This window comes from Astyanax mexicanus, chromosome 13 (genome assembly GCF_023375975.1).
Source record: "Astyanax mexicanus isolate ESR-SI-001 chromosome 13, AstMex3_surface, whole genome shotgun sequence".
Lineage (NCBI taxonomy): Eukaryota > Metazoa > Chordata > Actinopteri > Characiformes > Acestrorhamphidae > Astyanax > Astyanax mexicanus.
The window spans coordinates 16,481,300-16,509,270 of NC_064420.1; the positions used below are offsets into that span (position 1 = coordinate 16,481,300).

The following is a 27,971-nucleotide window of genomic DNA, read 5'->3' on the forward strand; positions in this document are numbered from 1 at the left end:
ACATTACAACATTAGCACTGATTTGGGCCAAGCTAAGTATTCCAATAAATTTCTAATTGGAATTGGAAAATATACTTTGTCATCCATCCATCCATCTATCCATCTATCCATCCATCTATCCATCCATCCATCCATCCATCCATCCATCCATCCATCCATCCATCCATCTATCCATCTATCCATCTATCCATCTATCTATCTATCTATCTATCTATCTATCTATCTATCAACAATGGGAGTGATGAGGAAAAGTGAAGAGTGCCACCTACCCACCCAGAGAGAGCATAATCAATTGCAATTGTATTCTCTCCGACTCCGGCTGCTGATGGTAAAGCTTCAGAGTCTGCTTAACCACCCAGACTTTTTTATAATCCAGTATATTCAGGATTCCACAACGGAAAAAAAAACATAAGAGACATTGTATGAGTTGTCTTAGCTATACTTTATTGGGAAAACAATATTTAATCTAGGTAGTATAAAGATCATTTTTTGAGAAATTTACCAAAAAAAAAAAAACTTAAAAGCAGAAACCAAAACAAAAACCAGGTGAAATAAAAGTGCAGCTGTTTCACAAACCCATTATATAAATAAACTTTGTTTATTATATGCTCTTTATTTTAAGTGAAGATGGTTAACTATTAAAGAAAGCATTTGCTTCACTCAATAATATCTTCTCTTTCAGTTATACAATGGTGAATATGATAAAATATGTGCGTGTGTATGTAATATCTGTTTTAAGAAAAAAAATAGAAATGTGTGAAGAAAGCTTGTGTTCATTATACTCAGGTTATAATGAAGAGGGCATGGAATGCACCTATTTTTGTTTTTGCCTGTAAATTATCTGTAAACCCTACACCTCAAACTATCTGTCTATTATTTTATATCCTAACATTTATCAGTTCTACAGCTTTTTTTATTATTCTATACTACATTTTAGTATTTTCCCCCAATTTATGTTTGTTTAATATGTATGCCAATCAGAGAGGTCTGACTCAGATTCAGGAGATTAAAAATACACAATACTATTACTGTAGAAGATTGAAGTTTGTCAGTAACTGATCAGGTTAAGGTTAGCTGCTTGGAGAAACCTGATGACTGAGCTAAAACTAGCTCTTTTTAGCAGATTACTTTAGATCAGATCTTACTCTGATTTAAAAATGAGTATTGTGTCTACATGACCAACCTTACTTTTGAATTTTAAATAATCATGTAACAGCAATAAGCCAATTTTGAAGCATTTTTTTTTTTGCCTATTAAACTTGACCACAAACAACAAGCTATGGAATATTAAACAACCTGCGTAAGGTTTAATAAAGAGGAACGTGTGCATGTGTGTGTGTTTTCTTTAAGACCTAATTAGTTACTGATCACAGTTTCCACATTGTGCTACAACTGTGAGCAGCTGTCTGGACCTGAAGAGTCTTTAAGAATGAAATTAATGAAATGTAAACAACAGTGAAAGACTGAGAGTTGAGTACAGGAAGTACAGGAACAGGAATGATAAAGATTAGTCCACAGAGGCGTACAGTAGAGCAGATATAGTCCTGCCAACAAATATGGAATATTAATGATGAATGCTCAAGAAAAAAAGCTAGAAATAATAAAACATCGTTCAGTAGCTGTTACTGATGCTGCGCTCCATTTAGTTTGGATGTTGGATATCAGAGAGAGGAATTAGGAATGAGTAAAACTTTTGGACATCAGCTGTCATTGTTAGCACTGTCCCAGATTAGCATTGCTAGCATTAACTGTTGATAAATGTATTATACTTTGTATTTTGCACATACAAAGCCTTGAAAACATATTGCCAGACAGAAGTTGGTCAGTACTTTGTGTTGCAGCTGATTGAATCAGACACAATTTTTATTAGTGAAACTGTAACTATTATACTACTGTTTACTACTCTTCAGGATTCAGAACTCTTGGTTTCCCACTAAGAAATCCGACCAATTAAAGCATTGCAGATAAAAGGTCCTACTTGGAACAGAAATATTTTTCCTACATCAGAGTTTAACTGAAATGCAGCATGAGTTTTACCGGAGCCCTTTATAAGAACTGCTTAAGACTCAACATTAAGATTTATAGTTAAAGTTTAAAGATGGAATTTGTGGTTTCTGTGCCACATTTTGGTTTGTGATACAAAATATATGCTGTGTTACTAGAAACACAAACCTCTCACTCATTCACTCACTCACACACACACACACACTCTCTCAAACACGCAAACACACACTTTTCTTGCCCCTCATCTTCTTCTCCGCTCACAGTTTATGGGGGTTGACCCATTTGTATGTTCCCTCGTAGCGGAACCCGACCTTCTGCACCAGGTCATCTGCTTCCTGAGGACCTCGGCTAGAAATCAGGTACAGAAAGAATAAAAAGGGGGAAAAAAACAGAAGGTACTTCTTTACTATTTCGAGTTATTTGTTAAAAACTCCCTATTTAAAAAAAAACAACAACAAAAAAAACAGTCCAGTTCTCCAATATTATGGGGTTCTCCAGACAGGGCTGTGTCTTGCAGTCTAGACCAAGATTAGGCTTAATCCTTGTCTGGAAATTTGACCCCATGTCTTTTTAACTGTACTAATGTTAAAGTCATCGCTTAGACAGTAGCTTTCAATGAAACTTCAGAATTATCGTAACTAAGCTTAATGAGTAGTATCTTGTTAGCTTGAGGATTTATAAATGAAAAATTAACAGTATACAGAACAGAACCCGATTAAAGTATTTTAAATACTATTCAGATACAAAGCACTTCTAATACCAGATGTAAACAGGCTCCAGGACATCCTATTTTATCTATTATTTAAATATTTTTTTTACCTTCCATATTTATACTTAATGGGTGGAACCTTCTCCTTTTCTATCTGATGAAGAAGTGGGGTGAAGATCCTCCACGCTTCCCTCAATTCGTCACTGTAAAAGGTTGAAATCATTACATGGTCAATATAAGTATTTACTATAATAATAATAATAATAATAATAATAATAATAATAATAATACTCACCTGCGCACAAAGTGCATCTGACTGCCACAGAACACATCCAGAATCAGACGCTCATACGCATCTGGAAGCTTGACATCCTGTGAGTAGATGGTAATTTTGTTACTTAATCTCAGCACCTTAGCAGTGTTTTCTAAATCGTACATTTACCTCACCAGTGCTATCCTAATCTTAAAATGTACCTGAGCAGTGCTATACTAATCATACATTTACATCAGCAGTGCTCTACTAATCAAGTAGTGCATCATGCATTTAGTGCAACCCAAGTCACTTGTGAGTCAACATTAAACTGAGAAAAACTGTTAGTCTTGCTAAAATTATAATAATGCTAAGGTAGCCAGGCTTACGCTACTATCGTACTCCGGTACAGCTTGTATCTCTCAGCTGGTGAGATTTATGTGTGCAGACACTAAAATTGTATTTAAACCTGAAATTTCTCATTTCTCCAATGCATTCGGTGAATCCCTAGTAAATACTGACATCATAAAAACCCAAAACCAACTGACATGATACAGAAGAACCCATGTCTCACCCGGTATCTGCTGCGGTAGGTCAGGTCCAGCTCAGTCTCCTCAGGGCTGAAGTACACTCCAGGTTTCTTGCTCATCATCTTGGCGTATATGGCCTCATTGGGCTGAACTCGCACCACCAGCTCGTTCCTGCGGCACTGCGCATTAAAGATATCCCCGGGCACGTCTGTGAACTGCAGCCGCACCTCCGCCTTCCGCTCGTTCAGCGCCTTCCCACACCTCAGGATGAAGGGCACACCTGGAGAATGAGACTGCTTTTAATACATCACACCACATTACCAGCCTTAAATTGCATTTTTAAAATTATAATATATTGTATATACGAGCATATGCAAAAATAAGAAACAAACTTTCATTTATATAAATTTGCAGCCCAAACAACTTTCAAAAGATATTTCTAAGATTCCATTGTATGAGGCGTATATAATACATCTAGAAAACTACCAGAATAAATACAGCTCTAGAAAAAAATAAGAGACCCCTTAAAAAGTATAAGTTTCTTTGATTTTACCAAATTAAAAACCTCTAAAAAATATAATCAAGACGAAGATCACAAGCCATCAATCCAAGCTGAACTGCTTGAATTTTTGCACCAGGAGAGGCATAAATTTATCCAAAAGCAGCATGTAAGACTGGTGGAGGAGAACATGCCAAGATGCATGAAAACTGTGATTAAACCCAGGGTTATTCAACTAAAACTTGTTTTCTTTGCATTATTTGAGGTCTGAAAGCTCTGCTTTCTTTGTTATTACAGCCGTTTCTCATTTTCTGCAAATAAATGCTCTAAATGACAATATTTTGTTTGGAATTTAGGAGAAAGGTTGTTCGTAGTTTATAGAATAAAACAACTATGTTCATTTTACCCAAACATTTACCTATAAAATAGCAAATTCAGAAAAACTGATTCAGAAACTGAAGCTTTTTCCAGAGCTGTAGATGGCCATAAACTAATTAAAAGATACAGAAATAATAAGACATGTAGACCACCAAAACTATCCCCATCAGATCCGATCTGATCAAAAAGTAACTTAATCTGAACTTTAAGAAACACTTCTAACATTCTCAAGAAAAAATGAACAAAAAGAAAAGATCACGTACCGTCCCAGCGTTCATTCCGTACATACAGCACAGCCGTGGCGAACGTAGCCTGTGTGGAGCCTTTAGGGACGGTCGGGTCATCCAGGTAACCCAGCTTAGCCTCTCCTTCCCCCTCTGGGTCTCCAACATACTGACCCAAAACTACATCTGAAGAAGTAACTGGTGCCACACACTTCAACACTTTCACCTGCAGGGGGAGGCAAAGCGATTATCAGACCAGAGAAAGAGGCTGTATAGAGAGTTTAAGCACATTTACCCATGGTGCACTGTGTCTCATATAAAGGAGAAATCTGGGGTGAAATGGAGATAGTGAAACATGATAAGTATAAACTTTTGTCAAATAGCGCACCTCTGTTCTGAAATGCAGAGCTTTTTGCCAATGCTCTTAACAGGTTATAATGCTAGTATAATTGCTAGTTAACCCTAACCCCATAAATGAATTCTATGAAAAAGCATGAATTCTAGCTGTTACTGAAAATATCTTTATAATATTCATGAATTTCCAGAGAATTTATGTTGCTGTCTGTTCTCCTATCCTACCTATTCATTTGTGCTTGTCAGATGACTTATCTTGATGAACTTGAAGAACTACCTCAAGCTACAATTTTATATAAACAGTATAAAATTGTTTTTAAATAAATTACCTGCACTTTCTAAGTTCTCAGTGCCTCATTTTGAATGTCAGAATTCTACCAATGAAGTGTGGAGCTACTTTGAGCTTGCTAATGGTGTAAATAATAGCAATATCATTTTTGCATGAGCAACATTATGTCCCTATCGCTAGCAAACAAAACCTCTGCATTTCAGAATGCTGGAAATGAACGAATGTGCGCTATTTGACAGAAGTTTGTACTTATTATTTTATTCCCCTACAACCCAAGTCCATTTCACACCGGATTCCTCCTTTAACCATAAATGCTACAGCATCATAGAATAATGGTAAAAATCAGGTTCCTTAACAGTCAAATATCCTTAGATAATTCAAACCTAGTAATCAATACAGTAATCCATATTTGATAAGCTGTATTAGATATGCTGTATCTGTTTAGATTTTAACATGGTTCATTAAACACCTGTGTACTTTACAGCACTGCATACTAATCATGTATAAACATTAATTTCATAAGAATTTAAAGCAGCCTCTGATTAATAAGCAATAAATAAAGGCATTAACATTGATTTTGATTATTTTGATTTTGATTTTTGAAAAGAGGCTTAAAAAAGAGAAAATACTTCAAACTAAATTCCTTTAAATATAATATCATTACTTTGTATGATAAAAGGCTTTGATTGGTTCAGAAGTCTAAGGCACTATCACTATGGCTTGAGATTTAGCACAATCGGTCATGCTCTCTTTGGGTGGGAAGATGGCGCTCTCTCCCCTAAACACTACCATTGTGATGCTGGTGCTGGCTGGTCCTCACCCTCCTAATGATGGGACCATTGCTAGTAACAGGGGGAGATAAAAATGCAACATAATCACTGTATCTAAAAAGATTTTGTTTTATTTATACTACAGTAAAGATACACTGAACGCAGGTCTCAGTACAGACTTATCCAGCACTGGAATCATGGCCATAAATCATGCAGATCTGAATTGAATCAGTGTCGTCCTCAGGCAAACTTTCAGGGTTTATATGGTTACAGTAGATCCTTCAGAGAGGTCTGTGCAGTCCTTGGGGACTGGTTTAACAGAGCAGGGCTAAACTCAGCTTCCGGGCAGGCCACCTACCTTCTCGTCTCTCACATCATCAGAGCTGGTGGAGGCGGGTTTCTCCATGGCCACCAGACACAACATCTGCAGCAGGTGATTTTGCATCACATCACTAAACATGTGAGAGAAGAGGGCAGATCAGTGGGATTAAAAACCAATCAGCAAACCGTACCATAAAAGAAATAAATATTAATATAGAACTGGGTGAGATAATGAGTTTGTGTGTTTATATGCACTTAAATATATGTTTATAATTAGATTACTGCAGATATTTGAATATTTAAATAGTCATGTAAACAGTATACTCATATTTCTTAGATTTGGTCAGCATCTACACTCTTACCTGTAGTATTCACAGATTTCTCAGAGTGAAAACAGACTGTGGTACTGGAAATAAGCGAGCAGTGTTTGACACAACACCTGTAAAATGTGGTGTCTAAACATTTTTAACAGACTCTGAAAGCAAAGGATTTAAGTAATCTTTATCATCTTAGCTTAGCTGATGAATATTCACAATGCGGCTCAACGTGTTAAGAAACAGCCAAAAAAAATTACAGAATAAGATGGGACATACACATCTTATAAAACTCAAACAGCTTTTTTTTAATTTGCTAAAAAGTAAGATAAACATATATTGTAGCAAATATACATATTTTTTATGGCATAAGATATAGTACAGACTTTTAGCTGTGTGCAGGCAATGTTTTTTCTTTTACATTTTGATTAAAAGAAAAACTAATGTAAAGAGAAGAAATTTCAGCCACTGAGGTTAGAGCTTAGATTTTTATTAAATACAGAATTAAAACTTTTTATTTTTAGATACCACACAGAGTTGTTAAAATAAGCAAAATCTTTTCAGGAGTGCAGGAGTTCTAACTTTTTTTTTTTTTTTACATTTTTATGATCACAGTGTGATTTGTTACTTTGCTACATTGTGATTTTCACGCCATAGTTTCCTATAAAATAAAAATAGCCCTGACCTGGCCCGAGTTCAGTTTCGGCATCAAGTCGTGCTTGGACAGAGAATCTAAACTCTAACTCAGGGTTTTGCAATAATGGGTTTAACCGGGCAGTAGTTTCAGTTTTAGTTCACTCAGACTAATTCTAAGCTTCTTACCGGATAATACCAAAGTCATCAAAGTATCCCCCTCTTCCCTGGGTTCCAAAAGGTTCTTTGAAGGTCAGGACCACACAGGCCACATTATCCCTGTTCCAGATGGGTCCAAATATCCTGTTTCCAAACCTAAACAAGAAAGAAAATAATTTTCTATGGATAAGAAACAACTCCAATCAGTCCATCACATTACAAAAGCATTAACATTCAGGGTTGGGTAGTAACAGACATTTAATTGAGTAATGTAATCAAAATATGAAAAACAATGTAATGTAAACCATTTCAGTTACAGTAAAAAAAAAAGAAAGCATATTATTGTTACATTTTAAAATGAAATGTGATTATTAGCAAGGATTTCGTTATAGCTTAAAAAAGATCAGACAACTGTTGTTTTTTGTTGATTGCTTGTTGTCTGGTTTATAGACAAACACATAGCTAGATGAGTGCTAATAGCTCTTCTGGTGGAGATCCTCTTCAAGAAAAAACAGCAGGTATTCATTGGCAAACGTCACACAGGCCTGCATATTGCTGGCACAGCAGGATTTTAATCCGTTACGACGTAATGGGTCATTAATGGTTTTCTGGGTGACTGTGGTCCCAGCTGCCTTGAGATCATTAACAAGTTCCCCCTGCGTAATTTTAGGCTGATCTCTCACCTACCTCATGATCAAGGATACCCAACGAAGTGAGATTGCGCATGAAGCTCCAGATCGATGTCTATTGCCAGTCATTTTGTATTTCTTTCATTTTCTTACTATTGCACCAACAGTTGTCTCCTTTTCACAAAGCGTTGTATGGTTTTGTAGCCCATGGTCTATGATCTTGCCCCTGACATCCTTAGAAAGTTCTGTGGTCTTGCCCATGTTGTAAAGGTTAGATTCTGACTGATTAATTGAGTCTGTAGACAGGAGTCTTTTATACAGGTGACAATTTAAGACCACTGTTTTAAATACAGGTAATGAGTTTATTAGGAGCGTCTAACTGAGCCAGAACCCTTAATGGTTGGTAGGGGATCAAATACTTATTTTTCTCTGCAAAATGCAAATAGCAATTAAAGCAATTAAAAAATAATCATATTATATTACTTTAAAAAAGTAAGCAATCAGTAAATAATCAGTGATCACTATCAGGATATATTTTAAGGTCACCCTCCCAACCCTTTTCAAATCATACTGGAGCAGACATTATGCAAAAACAACAACTGTGTCTGACACCTGATGAAAGGCAGAAGAGCTGAACCAGAGGGAAACGCTGGCCTGCATTAAAAAAGGGTAGGTCAATGTTGATTTTGATAGATGCCTAAAAATGCTTTAAAAACAGAGAACAGACAAACAGAGAAAAGCAGAACAAGAAGATTTAGAAGTTTACCTGAGGACCATGAGGTTCTGCACCATCTCCTTGCCGAGATAATGGTCTATGCGGTAGATCTGGTCCTCAGTAAAGAGCGAGGAGAGGTGATTGGACAGTTCCTCGGAGCTCTGCAGGTCCCGTCCAAACGGCTTCTCTACAATCACTCTGTTCCACCCTCTGCAAAGCATCCAATCACATTAACGAAGAATCTACAGCCACAAACTGTACTATTCATTAGTCTTAAAACAGCTCAGCTAAAAATCTCCTTTATACAGATTTTTCTCTTTCTACAAAAGTGACGATTCCACAAAGACATATTCAATGTCTGGGGTTTGAAGCTGTTTATACAGAAATATGACAAAGCAAGTCTAAGATTACTAGGGATGCACAGAATATTTGGTGTCAGTCTACAACCCTTTTAAAACCTAGTTGTTTTCCAGCTGAAACATACAGAAGCTGTACAGATCTAGGATAGTAATGTTAGATTTAGACTTAAAGGAGAACTCTGGTTTAAAATGGACTTTTGTTGTACTAAGACATGATAAAAGTACTTACCTTTGATGAATAGCCCACCTCCGCCCTCCCACAGCGTTCCAAGATCCAGAAATATGAACAGTTCATCTAAACACCCTCCAGACTGGGTGACAAGGGGCAAAAAAACGCTTTTTCCACCGTTATTTAGGCTCAAAGAAGCTACACACCTCCTTGCTAGAATCCTGAGAGCCCTGACATTTAAAATAAGGCATTAATAACTGTAAAAGTGCACAAATAATAAGCTTTTTGTGCACTTCTACAGTTATCATAGGGGCAAATTATTAAATTATTGGGGCATGTCAACCAGTCTGAAGGGTGTTTGGACAAACTGTTACAATTTCTGGATCTCGGAACGCTGAGGGAGAACAGAGGTGTGCTATTCATCAAAGATAAGTACTTTTATCATGTTTTACTAAACCAAAAGTCCATTTTACTCCAGAGATCTCCTTTAACACTAACCTTTTTTTTTTTTTTTTACCAAAGGACTGTCGGCCTTTCCCTGCGAATTTTACTCAAATGTGACAGTTAGTAAAGATTCAGTTGTGTCTTTACAGTACTAATTGGTGGGGTATACGTTTCCATTACTTATTATCTGCATTATCTTTACAGCTCTAGTGCTAACTAATGAAACAAACTTCAAACACCAAAACACAGAAAACTTCCTGCTACTCACTTGCTGCTCATGCACTGATTGCGGATGTTCTTAGTGACATCGTGGTACACAGTGGGTGGCAGGGCCAGGTAGAAGAGGCGGTTGGCATCAGCTCCTCCAGGCAGTGAAAGCAGGTGTGAATGCAGGTTGGAGAACGCAGACTCTTCTCCGTACTTCCCACTTATATAGGAGTTACGTTTAAAGAAGGCCGCGAGACGGTCTGCTTCAGTATCTGCCACCTGTGGAAAGAGAACCGGACACACATGAGCAGACAACTTTCTATAAGTATAGAGAGACTTTGCTCACATAGGTGATGATGACAGGACATAAAGGATGTAAAAGTTCTTTAGTGCGTTCAATCACTGAACTGCAGTGTAAAAGTAAAACTAACCGCACCAATAGGGGTGTAACGTTGCACTCTGCTCACGCTTCAATGCAATTCACGAACTGTATAAGTTTAATAATAAGTATTATAAGTACTATTTTAAGCTTAAACAAACTACTGTGCTGTTTATTTTTAAGCGCTAAGCGCTGCCACTATAATCAGTAGATCGCAGGTTCGAATCCTGTTTATGTAGCTTGCCATCAGCTGCCGGAACACTTAGAGAGCACAATTGGTCTTGCTCTCTCTGGGTGGGTAGATGGCGCTCTCTCCCCACATCACTCCTAGGGTGATGATGCAGCAGAGGGCGTCTGTGAGCTGATGTATCAGAACCGAGTCGCTGGGCTTTCCTCAGAGTGCGCTGTGATGCTACTTGATAATGCTGCATCAGTAGCAGTTCGAAAAGGGCAGTGGCTTCACATGTATCAGAGGAGGCATGTGCTAGTCTTCATCCTCCTGGTGTTGGGGCATTACCTGTGATAGGGGGAGTCCTAATGAGTGGGTTGTAAATTGGGAAGAAAATGGGGGAAAAAAAAAATCTAGAGTATAAGTATCATTGTGTAAGACATTTTTGTGTTCTAAGCTGAACAGTAGTGAACAGTAATGAAGTAAAATTAAATACTCTACTTAAATAGATTTTTCTTATATCTTTACTGAAGTATTACTATTTGTGTTGTCTTTAAGTAAATTTTTTTTTTTATTTTATTTTATTAGATGTTTGTCGGGATGGAGGCACTGCAGCTCATGTCACGGTTACACCCCTAGTACACAATGTACCAAACACTCCACAACCTGGGTTCAGGCCCTGATCCAGACTACAGGTATGTTTGTTACCTTCATGTGAGGAAGACAGGCAGTGCGAATGGCATCCACGGTCAGGTCAGAGCGAGCAAAGCCAACAAAGAACGTCTGCTCTGGAAGAAGACCGTCCCTGAACAACCACCTGAGAGAGAGACGGAACATCCAGTTAGTTCTGGTTAATATCATCTATTAATTAGTGCCATTCATTGAAGCTTAATAAATTAACTGTAGATATTTTGTACATGTTTGAACAAGAGTCATGTGGAGCAACTGGCAATAAACACAACTGTATGCTGTATAATAAATCTTCTTACCACAGAGTAGGATAAATCTTCTTTTTTGCCAGATCTCCCTGAAAAAATAAAAAAGGACAAATACAATATTAGTTGGAGAATGGAGAATCCTCATTCAGAAGATGTGTAGTTATAAGATAACTAGGCTTAATTCCTGTTTATGTTCCTGTGCCTTTAAGACAGAAGAAAAAATAGCGCCGTCCTGATTGGCTGGTTCATACTTAAGTTATTTCCTGAGACATCCGGGAAATACATTGTCCAGCATTGCGTTGTCCCATGCCAACTTTGTTGAGATGAGTTACTGCCATCATGTTGTAAATTAGTTAATGTTTTTCATGAAATCATAAAATGTCTCACTTATAACATGTGATATGTGTTCTAATGTGATCTAATTTAAATAAAACATGGGCCTATGAGATTTGCAAATCTTTACTTTCTGTTTTTATTTACCTTTATTTACATTTTACCAGCGTCCCGGCTTTTTTTTTTTTTTTATGAGGTAGTAGATAATGCCTGTCTACACAGAAGTGATCATGACACTTGATGGAGATCACGGTTTCTCAGTAAAAACTTGCACAAGTTATTGAACCAACATCTTCTATTTCACACAGCAAACAGTAAGGCCTGAAACTGCAGTTACTCAATGGCTGCAATCTCACTGCAACAACTGCACAGATGAGGCAACATGAAATTAGCTTTTCACCACATGAAGTTCTACATTTTCTGTTGTATTTGGCAGAAAAAGACAAATGATTTTATTTTATTTTACTAATGTGTGGAAGAATAAGTCAGTAATGAAAGATGTATGACACACATGGTGGCAGTTGAATTAAAAACCACATACACATTGTAAATATGAACAGTTGGTTGTATTATAACTCTACCACCTAAAAACATAAATACAGTTATCCCTCAGAGAAGTGCAGAAGTGGGCTAAAAGTCAGCACAACACAACTAATACGTTTTTTTTTTTTTTTTTTTTTTTTTTTTTTTTACATCACGCCCGGTTTTCAGGCGTCTGAGAGCTTTGTGTTTATGGGCGAGGCATGACTTTAGTCTTCTTAACAGATACAGATACAGCAGTCAAATAATCAATTAGTCATGGCTTGGTTTATCAAAGGCCTCAGTGCTAAGTAAGAATGACTTTACACAATCTCTCACACTGTTACACTCCCAAGCTTCAGGTATTAAAAAAAGCCAAACAACTGGAAATACAAACAAAGAAATACTTTATATTGAGAAAAAAACAGACAGTTTATATTCTCATTTTTCCCTGATTTAAGCATTTTTATAGAAGTGTAACACCTAATTACTAAAGACAGACTGCAGGCAGTTCAACCTAATGATGCAACTACGCTCAATAATCCACACAAATCAGAGAAAAAAAATGCTGCATTCATTCCTATAGTTGTTTGAACTATATATTGTCCGTAAAAATATTGTGATAGTCTTTTTTAAACTATTTTATGTCACTGACATAATAGCAATTATAAAAGATAATGCAATTATACCCTTTTAAAGTGCAATTAACTTTTAAATATTAAGAACATCCACAGAACAGAACTGTAATATAAAGATGTTTAATATCCTAAATAAAAACTTTTGGCTCATTCACATTAATGGCCTCCCCTTGAGATGATGTCCATGTGTTGTATGATAAGTTAGTAACATAATTATTGTGACAGGCCTGAATTACATTTAAGTGCTTTGTTGTTGGAGCAATATTAAAAAATAGTAGACAGTTCTCACTGGCTTTTTGAAAAAACTGCACTAACAAAGCAAGCAATTTATTTTGAAAAAAAAGGAAAATTAACAAATTGTTCTGTAGTGGCACCAATTAAACACAGATTACAAATACTGTTCACAATACTGTGCACAAACATCTATTAACATCTATTATAGATGCTGCACTGTTAAAATAAAGAATTATGTACCATTCAGTATTGATTCTGGTTCCTATCTTCCATCCTGAAATCCTAAAAGTCAGCTCAACTCTGAACCTTTTAGAGTTATCTGTAAAATTTCCCACTAGAATCTATGTTTTAGATGTGTTTGAATGGGAAATTCATGCTATTTACCCTGCTCTAGAACAACAGATTAAATATATATTAAAATAAAATATAATTAAATAAAAGTTGTCAAAGTGGTAGAAACAATGATTGTGCATTATTGTCCAGATATGCTCTGGTTTTTAATTATTTAGTCATTACCTTTAATGTATTACATAAGCAAATAAGCTGTAAATTACATTGTATCAGACTGGAAAACAAATGGACTAACTGACAATTATTGACATCTTAGCATTTTTCACCAGCACTAGACTTTAATACAGCACTTCTACTGTCCTTCACAGTCTGATACCCATACCTGTCAAGTTTTGGACTTCAAAATAAGGGATTTTTTCCGCCGCCCCAACAGCCCAAACGAGGGAAAAAAAAAAAAAAAAAAAAAAAAAATATATATATATATATATATATATATATATATATATATATATATATATATATTTTTTTTATATATATATATATTTTTTTTTATTTAATAGATTTAAAATTGAAATTGAAGGGTGCACAAATTTACAAAAAGGACATGGATCAGATATATTCCATAAGTAAATAATAGTCCTAAGGGGCCTACACAATTAATAATCTTTCATTAATACTTCTTTCTATCGTTCAGTCCACTCCTGATCAGTTCAGTTAATTTCAGCCCTCTCCACATTTTCTCTCTCTCCAGCTCAACCATCTCTTCTACCCCTTCTAAATAATACATTACATTACATTATAATACATTACCACAATACTTGAGATTTAAACAAGTTCTAACAAACCCTAAAACTAGCCCTGAACTAATAGAGTTTGGAAATGATAGTTATTGGCTGATCAGGCACATCAGGGCAGGGCATTATATGTATATATATATGTAGATTTTTCTCAAACCCTGAATATCTATCTAGCTAATTCTAAAGTTAAGCTAACTGAGTCACAAGCTGTATTTTATTAAACACACAGTGGGTTTAATTTATGTTTTGATTCAGAGAAGAGTCTTTTTAACCAGCCATCAGAAACAATCTCATCATAGTTTACATGGTTAATTACCTTTCTTTTAGAAAAATCTCCGTATATCCAGATTAGTTTTAACGACAGCTGCTCCGACTAGCTGCCTGAATTCACAGCGAGGGGAGGGGCGGGGCTTCCCGCATACTAAACTGCGCTCCGCAAAACCAGCTAGCTGATTGGCTGTTTCTCCTGAAAGGCGGGACTTTCTCCTTGAACCGGCACAACGATTGGTTAAGAGACACACAGCGGTCAGTGCATTGTCGCCTGTGGCCTATATATTTTTTTATTTAGTATAATACGGGAAATTTACGGGAAAATACTAATACGGGAGGACGGCGGGAAAGAGGAGTAAAATACGGTAGTTTCCCGGCCAAAACGGGAGACTTGACAGGTATGCTGATACCACACCCTTACCTAACCCACACCCACACACTCACCCTCACCTTAAGCCCTCCCCTTAACTAAAGCAAACTGAGCCTGAACACAATACAGCTGTAATTCCTGGAACTACAACAGGGTGAGCCAGTTAGGTATGCAGAAACATTCATGTACTCAAGATAACATTTTGACCAAAACAGGCAGCATTTTTAACAAAGGTAGAACACCAAAGAATGTTTTTTCACAGTTTGTTTTTCATCGTTCCACATTTTCCACCATTAAATCAATTAAATATCCTATTTTTATTTGGTCTTGTTTGTCAAAGAAAAACAAATTACATCAGCAATGCAAATCTAACTATGTACTTAGCTCAGCAGTGCTATTCTAATTATATATTTACCTCAGCAGTGCTATTCTGGTCATGAATTTACCTCCGCAGTGCTTTTTTAATTATTTATTTACCTCAGCAGTGCTATTCTATTCATATATTTACATCAGCAGTGCTTTTCTAATTACATATTTACCTTGGCAGTGCTGTTCCAAACATGACTTTACCTCAGCAGTGCTTTTATAATCGTGAATTAACCTTAGCAGTGCTATTCTTATCATGAATTTACCTCAGCAGTGCTATTCTAATCTCAAATTTACCTCAGCAGTGCTATTCTAATTTTATACTTACCTTAGCAGTGCTATTCTAATCATAAATTTACCTCAGCAGTGCTATTCTAATCACGAATTTACCTCAGCAGTGCTACTCAAGCCATATTTGAGTAAAATATACACAGATAAAGGCAGACAGACTTTTGGTACAGAAACAAATGCTAAGTCTAATTTATTTAAGCAAACATTACTATTTCAGGCTGTGCAGCTTGTACATTTCAGCTAAAAAACAGCCATTGTTTGTAAAGGTAGTAAACATGCTTTATTTTGTTTAATTCATGCACCTACAGATGAAAACAAATTAACTTACACTTGGTGTCTGATGTCTGCCAGCTGTCTCCCTCACTCACTTCCTGTAATCTAATATTATAGACACTCAAAATAAATGAGTTCTGTATAAATTATTCAATTTTTTTTTTTTTACTTTTCAACTAAATAATTTTGGTTGCCAAATGTGGTGCATTCTTAGTCCAGTTCCTAGTTGTGGGACTGTTTCAGTGAACAGATGGAGAGGGGAAGATAGACAAGCTGAAACTCTTGCTTAATTCAGTCCTACAGGTCTCAGCACAGTGCCAAAGCTAATGCCAGCAGTGCTACAGTTACCTAGCCATGACCTCCTCCCTCCCTCCACCCCTCTCTCCCTCTACACTCCAGCCTGTTGAAAGAAAAGTGCTGACTGGGAATGATACCGCACAATCTGTTCACTCTACCAATGCTCTACTGAAGGGGGAAAAAAGCAGTGTAAACACAGAGGGAGGAGGCCACTGTGTATCTGCTACACCCTTATTTCCTGATGCTACATGTTGTTATAGTTAAGGCAAGCAGAGAATTTACTGGTTTGTTTAAAAAAAGAAAAACAATGTAACAGAAGAACTGCAAAACCAGCTGATTTTTGTTCATTTGCACTATAATCTGAACAGTTAAAACAAAAGGTCAAACAGCAGCACTTAACCAGAACTATCACCAATAGGTTCGGTACTATACTATCTGGAAAAAAAAACTGCTCTATACTAGGCATGCATTTATTAATTTTAAAATATTTGGCAGAAAATTACAAATACAGCAAGTACTCACACCGATTAAACTAATTAAAGCGTTTAGAATCACTGATCATGCTCACTATTAGTTTACATCTTCTCCACAAACAGTTTTCCAGCTTAAAGTTACGAGCTGTACAGGGCTAGAGTTGGTGATTTGAAGGAGGGGGGGGGTTTGGGATAAGCTAGACAACTGCATAACCGAAAAGAAGCTAACTATTGTTCAGCACCTCCAGGAACTATTCCAGGTGACTCTACTTCACGAAACCTCTGAGAAAATAACAAGAGTGTGAAGATCTGCCATCAAAGCTAAATATGTCTACTTAAAAGAATCTAAATTCTAAAACATATTCTGGTTTGTTTAACACTGTTTAACAAAATGTTTAATGTCTTTAATATTAAATTTACAATGTAGCAAATCATAAAAAGAAAACAAAAAACACACTGAATGAGAAGTTTGTGTCCAAACTTGTACTTGTACTAACTGGTAATGTACATGTAACTTGAGTCGCACTGCTGAGGTAAGTTTACAACTAATTGTGCACTGTTTTGTGCACGGATTTGTGATTAGAATGGCACCACTTGCCACTTATATCTAGCTAGCTAAATGTGACTAGAATGGCACTGCTGAAATATATAAATGATAAGAATAGCACTGCTGAGGTAAACATGTTATTAGAAAAGCACTGCTGAGTTAAAAATATTGTGCTTTAAAAAAATGTCTAGGTTGCTAACTGAAGGACTTTATTTACAGCAGAGAAATCCAACCGAGGTTCAGAGTAATTTGATGTATCCTTCTCATCTCTCGGTTACCTACAAATATTTGTGTATGTAAAAATACACTAGCACAAGGACAATTGGCCAAAATGATGGAAAACTAAGCAACCAGTGTGGAGAGCCTTGTTAGACTGTTCCATATGTGTGACCAGCAGTCCTACTGAGGACCTGTCCCCTACCTCAACACCAGCCTAGGCTTTGTGTCACAGCTTACAAAAAGCCACTGCCTGTACAATCCTTAAATACCACCCCCACCCCAAGGCCCGTCCTTCCACCTCTTTTATACTAAACACAATTAGGAAGGTTATTTCCATTTGTAATGGACTTCTATAAACCTCTTTTCTAGTTAGTTCCCAGTTTTAGGCCTACTTCCTCCTAAGTCTAACCACTCAGAAATTTCATAACAGTTGGCCAATCTGTGGTCTGCCGTAACTGTATCTGACTGATCAATATTCAGGGCCCTGAAACGGACTTAAGCAGCACTGGACTGATTTACTATATTACTCAACCCTGCTCTGTTTCCTCATTCTGCAGTCCACTTTCCTTTCCTCGATTGCAAAACTACACCTTAACTTCCTCCTCAGAGACAAAGCACCCACAGCCTCAGAGCTGAGAGATATGACATGATAATATAACAATGGATGAAACTGTAAAACTGGAAGAATCAATGGGCCTTATTCACCAACTATTAAAAAAAAACAGATGCACAAATAGGAAACCTTTTAGCTAAATCTGAAACAGAAAACAATTAAACATTTGGATCAAGAACAAATACAGAATAGTTTTTTTTTGCAGGTTTACGTTAAATTTGAATTTTCTTCCACCACTGAATACATTACATAGCCTAAATGAATTTACCTCAGTAGTGCTATTCTAATAACTACAAATGCTCCTCAGCAATTTCAAACAGCAGTGCTCTGATATTCTGCAATAAAACATAATTAGTCTAATAAATTAGCCCTTTTACTTTTTCAGGTGAACAGAAAAATCTGTTTATTCACAGTTTAAATATATATTAGGGCTGGGCGATATGGAAAAAAATCTTATTACGATATAGTTTTTCATATCAGCCGATATCGATATGTATCACGATATAAATCAAATCACTTTCTGTTACACTTAAAGGTTTCTATTTTTACTCAGAAGTGACAGAATAAGGGAGTTATGGACAAAATCACTAGCAGGCTCAGAGCCTTGTGGACAGACACTAGGATGTTAACATCTTGCCAGGTGGGTACAGCTTTTAAATTAATTTTAAAAAGGGGACAAATATATAAACTAAAAAATATGTAAGACCCTTTACATTATATGTCTGTTTAATTTAAATTGCAATAACACTTTATTTATTTTTATAAAATTATATTTAATCAAAAGATCATTCCCCTCCCTGAATGCAGGCAACTACATAAAGCAAAATACAAGAGTATATCACAGTGTTCATTTTGACAGGTGATTTTGATACAGTCTTAGTCTTTTCACTAAAATGTATAATAGTTTTAGTTACATTTTAGTCTATCGGATATTATTAGTTTTAGTCAGATTTCAGTCTAGTTTAATTTTGGTCATATAAAAAGTATGTATTACATATGTTTTACTGTTTTTCTATTTTCTATTTGTTGTAATTTTAGATAATTTACTGCTTATGTTTTTTTTTAAATAAGAGCCTTTAGTTTTTTTTTTCATTTAAATTAAGCTAACATTTAAATATTTAAAAAAAAAAGTGGCCTATAATGGAGGTGGGAGGAATAAAGTCAAGTTTCTGAAATGATCCACTTCTACTGCAGTACAGATTTATACTAACATTACTGGCTTTCAGTAGACTAGACTTACATTACTTAAGTGTATTTAAAACTCCAGTTCAGTAACAGCAATGTTTAGCTCAGTTCAAATACAGCTAGACAGATTATATAATCTTCTGTATTTAGTAAAATATCCAGCATAACAGACTCTCTATCTGTTAAAAACTATAAAACACAAAGACAGAGGAGAATGCTGCCCTCAGGGTTTTCTAACAGAAACAGTGAGAGTTAGGAAAAAAGATGGAAAGTGCTTCCTTTCTGTGTGTTTATATACTAACCCCTCACTCGTGCTGAAGTTAACCTTAATTTACACGAAACGTGGATTAACACGGCTAACGTGCGTTACCCATTAGTTTATTAGAATGTAAAAAGCAGTGAAAGCATCTTAGCTAATGATGACAGATTGCACAGATCCCTTTTACACCTAAACATCGCTAACTTTAAACTGGAGACAAGCTAATCTAACTAGCAGCAAACAGAGCAGCGTTTACCTGCCTTCAGAAATCTGAACAAGCTCACCTCTCTAAATATCTTGGAGACGCATGCCTCATATTTAAAAGGTGAGTTTTCCAGTGTAGCGCCGCTGAATAGTATAAATGAAGTTTATCCAGTAAATGGGAGAGAAGGAGCCGCTATGTGAGGAGTTCAGAGTGGAGGGGCTCGGGGGGTGGGGCGGAGGGGGATGGTGGAGAGGGGAGGGGAGGGGTTGTACTGGGCTGAGCAGCAGTTCAGCGTGCTGCCTGATCTCGTGCTGCGCCTTTTCACAACGCTACTTAAACGGGAAATAGAAAATTTAGTTTATCGAATTTCTCGCCCCGACTTATCGCGATATATAGTTTCCTCGATAACTATCGATATCGTTTTATCGCCCAGCACTAATATATATATATATATTTTTTTAATTTTGACATTCCCCAATGTCTTCTTATTTGGGTAGGCCAATACCGGACTATACAGTGTCTGACTAATAATCGTATAACTGATATAATTGTCATTTTAAAGCAACTTAATTAAGGTGTTGATATAATGATACTTATACATAAATAAATGTCCTCACAACTGCATACTTGCACAGTGGGTAATACTGCAGTCAGCAAAAATGACTGAAGTTATGTCCATATATTGTTCTATAAGCTGATAATGTGATTACTGTAACAGACCTACAGTGTTTGGGAATCGTTCGGTTTATGAGGACAGTGAAATGATCATTATTAGAGCAGAACAATCCTACATTTCATAAACACGTCACCTTTTGAATAACTTATGTACAAAAAAAATGAAAGGCAGCGATTGATGAATGAGACCCAGTATAAATAAGTTTTAGATTTTGGGCCAGAACTCCTTGTAGCCAAATTAGGCCAAGTTTAGAAACAAACTAAACAACATCTTCCGTTTGCAAAGATTAAAAGAGAAGCACATCTTAAGCAATAATAATAGATCTTATGTTGGAAAACCAGGCGATTAAGATTCAATCCTTTATAGGTACACTAACACCATCATCCCCCCATTACAAATTCTCACTCACCGAGGCCCCCATGATGATGAAGATGTGCACGTCGGAGTGATGAAACTCCACATCCTCATACAGCTCTTTTCGCAGCTCCCCGAACACCTCCGAACGAGAGAGCGGGAGGGCGCTCATCTTCTCTGTAACAAATAAAAGAGTTAGCTTTTTCTCACCTTTCTAACTTCTTTTACTTTTACTTCTTTTTACACGGCAACTTGCCTACATGCACAGCTTCTTTTACCACTTTCATTAAATATGAACCAAAACTAGTCATGCACTAAAGTCAAGAGTTTGCCAAACCCAAAACCAAACAAAATTAACAGTTTGTCTGAAGGCCAAACACAGGATACTTAACAAATTTTTCAGAGGTTTTCATTCAATTTGCAACTTTTGTTTCACCACAGATGAGATGAATAGCCTAAAAGTATTTTTGTCCCGATTTTCAACGAAAAAGCACTGACAAAACTATCTTAAAAACATTTATTAAAGATCTAACATTTTGACATCCCAGTTAGCTGCGATTTAAATGCGTAATATATCGGTTATCACAATGTGTGCTGACGAGCACTCATATTATCACAATATATATCCCAAATCAACAAAATATTGCGTCCAGTTTAAGTTCATTTGCATTAACTTCATAATATGATAATTACTGAACAGAGTAACCAAATCAATGTATTTACTTACAGTTGGGTAATCAGATAATGAGGCAACTCAGAGTTCACTTAAGTGAGGCAATAATCAGATTTTTGCTTTGCAACCAGCCAATAAACTCGCATAATAGACGTGATGTAAACATCACACAAAAGCTGCAATATGAACATGAATCAGCTAAAAGATTCAGTATCTCTCCAAAAGTATTTGGACATCATCTTACAGGTGTTGTGTTAAACACTGCTCGCTTATTTTTGGAACCACTGTCTGTTTTCACATATGCACGAAATTCAAGAATACTCCACTTAAGAGTTTAGAAGCACCAAAACTCTGATTACTGAGCTAAAACCCAGCTACCTTAATCAGCTTATTCAGATGTTTAGATCTTAATCCAATCTATGAAAATGGAGTATGCTGTGTATACTGGAATACACAGCATACTCCAAATAATCAGATAATAGTATTATAATAATATACATGGTAGCAAGCTCACACAGCAGCTAACAAGCTAAATTTATGTACTGCTCTCACAACAAAACTTCCCTTGAATGTGTTTATTTTTTAAAGGTTTAATTCCAGACTTATGTGACGGTGAAATATAGGAGTGGATTATTTACTCTTCGACTTTACATAGCAAAGCTTAGGAAAATAAAGCAAAACGACTCATGAGGAACATCTGCATGCTTGAATCTGTAGAATGAAGAGACCACCAAAGCCCACTTCCCAGAAAGAGAGGCGCTGATTGGCAATAAGAGTGAGAAAATCTAAAATTCTATAAAAAAAAAATCAAATCATTAGTATGAAGATAACTAGTAGCATGCGCAAGAATACAGTATTCAGGTACCAATATAAAAAAAAAGGAAAGACGAACGAAACACAGCAAAGAGATAGCGGTAAATATTCCTTAATCTCAGCTGTTTAGTTCCTTACCCCTCCTATCTCCTTCAAAAGACTTATGCATCTGCCAAAAGCAAAATACAGTATTATATTGCTACTAACACATGCACAAACATGCTATAGGGCTGGGCGATATTTATATAATATATATATATATATATATATATATATATATATATATTTTATTTTTTTTTTCCAGCTGAAAATAACTTAATAATAAGTTTTATTATTTTATTTTTTTTACATTTTTATACATGCCACATGTATAATTTCTATTAATATTAATGTATTTTTTTTTGTTCAGGGGAGTCACAAGTGTGCAAGCATTACAACACTTGTATGAAACCAATATCAATACAAAAAATTAATTTAGCTATTTTTTAATAATAGCAAAAATCACTTCCACATAGAAGAGTTCTTTACAGGTTTCTGATAGACACAAGCCTATATACTGAGATTCCCTCAGACAGCTTCTATAAACATCTCAATTACCCCTTTTTAAAAACTTGCATTAAAACAATAAATGGATTAATCAAATTAATTCAATTTACCACCCAGCGCTATTACACACACTTTACTACACACCAGTCTAGCTGTACCTGTGCATCTACCTCACACACAAACACAGGCCTACCCAGCTGCCCTCCAGACACTTTGCTGGGCTCTTCGGTGGCAGTGCAAAACAGGGACAGACACAACAACATTATAAAAAAGCCCATCCTCCTCCCATCTTCTCTACAGTTATTAACCCAACTAAACCCCTTAGCTAATACTTCTACAACATATCATTACTCCTGTGTTATTAGCCAGTATATATTATAAGCCGTTTTAGTCTAAATAAATTCATATATATACTGAAATTCCCTTAGGCAGCTTTTATATGCATCTCGATTACCCCTTTTTAAAACTTGCATTAAAACAATAAATTGATTAATCAAAGGAATTCGATTTACCACTCAGTTCTATCACACACACTTTACTACACACCAGTCTAGCTGTACCTGAGCATCTACCGCTAGGGCTGTGACGATAATTTTATTACCGCAATACCGCGGTTATGGGACGTCACCGCGGTGATGAGCTCATTACCGTCATTACCGCATTTTTTTATGGCTGTCAAATCTGATTGACTGCGTTTTGAGCGGTAGTAAAATGCTCCATATAAGCACAACTGTGGTGAATTCAGTATTAATATGTCAAGTGTAAGTCCTACACTATAGGGCTGTGCAATATATCAAATATATTTTGATCGCGATAGATATTGGTGTCAAACGATCTCAAAATTCATAATATCGAATATAAATTTTTTTGTCATTTATCTGTGCTGCCGCTGCACTGGCGCGGCAGCGAATGGGTTAAGCAAAACGCGGTGCGTGGTACTCATTGAGGTCCTGCTCACTTCGTCTCCATTGAGGCTGCTGAAGAGAGTGAAGATTAGCAGCACTAATATTGGCTCGGAAATGGAAGCTACAGGGCAGGCTCAGTAAGTTGAGAAAAAAGGAAGAAAAAGACTCAGAACAGAAGAGAATCATCTGCAAGATTTGCCGGAAAGTGGTGTCTGCACCTCTCGCCAACACATCAAACTAATTCACCCACCTCAAGGTAAACCATAGAGCCATGTAAGGTGTTCCGTGGTCACATTTTGAGAAAGTAAAATATATTAATTCATTGTCTGGCTGCTGGCTGTTCTGCGTGAGCACCGCGGAGAACGCGCGGCATTGCGCCTCAGTCTTGGTAAAAATAGTAAGGTTGGTTGAAGTGTAGTTCAAACAGCAAAGCAATGATATAAAACTATAACCACCATCTTTACTGAAATGTTGTTATCTGACCAAGTCTGAGGTAAAATGCGCTGCGCCTTGTCTCTTTCACAGCACGCGGAACTGAGTTCAGAACCGCTACAAATATAACCATATGAAACTCAGTTCAGATAAATAAACTTCAGATGAGTAAGGACACGTAAAGTGAAACAAAAATTGTCAAACATAAAGGACAGGTTTCTATTATTTTAAAATGGAACTAATGTCTTTTTTTTGGTCGGTTGTCTCTTGCGAGCCGATTTCTTAACGTCACGACATTTTAATCAACATATTATATGACGCGGGTCCCGTCAGGATATCTTGCGGCACAGACAGAACTGAATTGTTATTGGCGGGAACAGGAGTTTAATCAATCCAGAGGATGTGGGAGCACATTAATAAATAGTTAAGAAAATTGTAATAATCACGCAGTGATTCTCATGCACGCAACAAAAAAAACCCTAAGCACAAAAAAGGAGCGGAGAATGGACCGACACGCGCACACACACACCGATTTTTTTTTTGTAATGTGGTAAGAAACGTGACCGCGCGCGGTTTTAATAAATATTTTTTTTAATTTTAAGCACTAAATGTAATGTATTAAATTTATTTAGGACCGCGGGGCAGGTGCGGCAAAACTGTGTATGTGGCGGGCTGATGCGGGATTAAAAGAAGGATTTTTTTTGCGGAACGGTAACGGGACAAAAAAGAAATGATGTCTGAATTAATTTCCTCCAATCGAATATAATTTAACATGGTTTAAGAATATAAAATAATTTATAAACAAACGAAATATTTAATATTGAGCTAATAGCCCAAGTGCAAAAATACAAAATCTGTAATACTCTGCACTGCACAATTCAAACGAAATAGCCGTAACGCAGCTGCGCTCCTGCCCTGCGATGCAGCCGAAGCCTGGTGTGAGGCAGCAGAAATTCTGGGGTGAAAACTACATAACATCACAACATAAGGAGACATAATGCACTCCAAATATTCAGGAGGGAAGTGAAATAAATGATACTGTACAGATATAATCTGTATCTAGTAGATATTTAATGAGAAATAAGAAGAGTGTGAATAAAAAAAAAACAGACGCCTATCACAGACTTCTTGAGCCTTGAGCCCGAACGGCCCGAGGAAAGGGGTGAGAAATATATTTTTTTCGGGGCCGGGGGTCAGTGGAAAATTTTGCTGTGGATTAATTCGTCTTTTTTTTTTAAACGAATATTAGAATATTCGCTACCAATTACTGCCGAATATCCTGAGCTCAAAACCGCTATTCGGGCCAGCCCTAAAATAGATCTATGGATGGAGAAGGGGGAGGCGGACAAGCTCCTCCTTCAAAAAGTCTGCACGGAAAAAGACAGGTTAGCTGTACAATGACGAATTATACAGGCAGCATATGTTCACTTGTTATGCTGTATTTATGGTTTATGTAGAAGTTGTATGTAGGCTGTATGGTTTGAAGAATAAAGATTTGTTACCAATAAATTTGCGGTGTTTTTTTTTTTTTTTTTGGGGGGGGGGGGGGGGGGGTTGTGGTCTCGCGGTTAACCGCAATATCGCGGTGATGCGTTAGTTTTTTACCGCGGTTATAAAAAATCAATACCGCCCCAGCCCTATCTACCGCACACACATACACAGGCCTACCCGGCTGCCCTCCAGACACTTTGCTGGGCTCTTCGGTGGCGGTGCAAAACAGGGACAGACACAACAACATTATAAATAAGACCAGCTAAACCCTTTAGCTAAAACTACATTGGAGAATATTAATGTATTTGTCAAATGATATGTGGACCTGGTGAGAATTACTGTGGAGATAAGCATGTCATAACTGTCACCAGTTTTTGGACTATAAACTATCATTTAAAACTATAATTTAAGATTCATTTTAATATTTAGGAGTTAGAATATAGTAATGTTAAAATATTTTACACATATAAAACATTAATGGGCTTTTCTTGCTCAGAAAGAACAATGATTAGTTTAGGTTATAAAAAAAGTATTATGCTAATATATAGTACAATAAGTCAATTTGTTTTTTTTATTGTTGTGACAGGCTAATTTTTGTGGACATATCAAAATATATAATAACTTTATTACTAGGGGAAATAGCAGATTTCTGTAACTAGATTTTGTTTATTGAAAAATGTCATTTATTGACAACAGAGTGAAATTGCATGTAAATCGACAGTAGAATAGTATGCTTAGTCAGAATGTTTTACTAGTAAATATGAAGTAGCTGATATATAAAATAATTTATAGTAGATTAAACTACATTACAGATATCAAATCAAATCAGAGTACAGGTGTACAGGTGAGTGAAAAACCTGGGTGCAGATTCCCACAGAATACAGAGAACAATATTTACAACAAAGCTGAGAAGAATAAGTATAATAAAATAGAAAGTATACAATTAACTTAAACAATATACACAATAACTTATAACACTGTAGACATATGGTACTGCAGTGTAGATGTAAGGTAAAATATAAGTGAATATATAGATATTACAATCCCAGATAACCCTACATGTGCAAATAATCTATAGAGTATGTGTGTGAAAGTGCAGAGATAGATTGTCCAGTATGTAATTTAGATGTATGTCATTTTACTGCTAAAAACACTGAGTTACGACTGGTAAACTAAGTTATTTTAGATTAACCCTATCAAAACCTGCATCCATTAAAATTAACATTATGTATTTATGTTTTGTTGCACACAACACTACTTGACAGCTGTTGTTCATCAGAATAGACCATTAACCAGAAAAAAAACAGTAGCACTAGAGCTATTGAGGCAAAGGAACAGCTAACTGTTTCTAATTTATTGTGATTCAGAACACTTTTTAATCATGTTCTTTTATTGTTTAGGGATTATTTGTGGAACAAAAGGTCAAAATGAAATATGAAAATGTTAAACATTGGCTTCCAATGCGATGGAAATAAATAAATATATATATATATATATATATATATATATATATATATATATATATATATATATATATATATTATATATTATTTGCTATAAATATTTTATAATAGAATATGAGAGTTTCATTTTCTGTGCATTACAGACCGAAAAGAGAATTCTAACATTTGTATCCATCACTGGAGATAAATCAGGTCTGAAAGGGTTAATAGTGTTTTTGCTATGGAGCAAGTGCCCCTCAGTGAACGAGTTTAAAAAGCTAGAGTTAAAGCTACACCTGAAATAACGTTAACCGATATTACTGCAGCTAATTCGGTTTATTTGCACTGGTGTAAACACGGTGCAGGTAACCAAACCTAGTTAACAGTTAGGTTAACTAGCTTTAGTTGGTTAGCTAGCTTAGTTAGTTAATTAGTTAGGTTAGCTAGTTACGAGTTACAGAGTTAAAATCCTGTGTCTGTAGAATATAAATTACCTGTTAAACGTGTAACGTTACAGTTAATCTAACTAGTTAACCTAATGTTAGCTAACCGAGCGAGCAGCAGTTTACCGGTAACTTTGGGTTAAATCAGCAGTTATTTGTCGGTTTACCGTGAAGTTAGAGCTGCAGGCGGTGTAGTTAATAACGGTAATCTGCACACAGCACCATCACACAGCTACTCACATCTATCTGCTCCCGGTAAACACGGAGAAACGCGGCGGAGAATCGCGGCGGGAGGGTAAAACAGCGCAGCGGAGGGCGGAGAGCTGTGTCAGTGAGAGAGAGCTAGCCGCACATTAGTACCCGAGCGCTTCCTCGTTCACCGGTCCCGTCGTGACTCCGCGGAACTGCGCGATATTATTGGTTTAGACAGAAACTCACCAGCACTCGCTCCACTTCCCATCCCGGCTCTGCTCCGTGACGACACGCTTACTACACTCTTACAGGCGGAGCGGTGGGCGGGGCTACCAGTCAACAGCAGGCGCTGCGAGCCAATCAGACACCAGGCACCAGGAT

At 36.4% G+C, this 27,971-nt stretch overlaps 1 protein-coding gene across 5 annotated transcripts; it reads right to left on the reverse strand.

Annotated features, from left to right (window-relative positions):
• Window positions 1–569: 569 nt before the first annotated feature.
• Window positions 570–27,932, reverse strand: g6pd (glucose-6-phosphate dehydrogenase). Of its 5 annotated transcripts, none has more exons than XM_007228963.4 (13): window positions 27,837–27,932; window positions 20,709–20,830; window positions 11,495–11,532; window positions 11,214–11,322; window positions 10,019–10,236; window positions 8,830–8,988; window positions 7,465–7,590; window positions 6,366–6,459; window positions 4,634–4,820; window positions 3,538–3,773; window positions 3,009–3,085; window positions 2,824–2,916; window positions 570–2,352 (listed from the first exon to the last, which is right to left on the reverse strand). In XM_007228963.4, the coding sequence occupies exons 1-13, from the start codon at window positions 27,856–27,858 to the stop codon at window positions 2,262–2,264; spliced, it is 1,572 nt and encodes a 523-aa protein (XP_007229025.3). In that variant the 5' UTR covers window positions 27,859–27,932; the 3' UTR covers window positions 570–2,261. The 5 variants fall into 5 exon arrangements, with proteins under 5 accessions (XP_007229025.3, XP_007229026.2, XP_022533268.1 ...); XM_007228964.4 differs by lacking the exon at window positions 27,837–27,932 and adding an exon at window positions 27,639–27,797; XM_022677547.2 differs by lacking the exon at window positions 27,837–27,932 and adding an exon at window positions 27,566–27,586.
• Window positions 27,933–27,971: the final 39 nt, after the last annotated feature.

Bases quoted from the DNA above. Each gene is read 5' to 3' on its own strand.
- g6pd (XM_049486295.1), bottom strand. From the start codon at position 22,963: ATGGGCTTTTTTATAATGTTGTTGTGTCTGTCCCTGTTTTGCACTGCC. The intron at 10,237-11,213 runs GTAACAAACATA...CTCTTTCCACAG, and splicing joins CCTGTCTTCCTCACATGAAG to GTGGCAGATACTGAAGCAGA. The intron at 3,774-4,633 runs GTACGTGATCTT...CTCATTCTCCAG, and splicing joins ACGGAATGAACGCTGGGACG to GTGTGCCCTTCATCCTGAGG.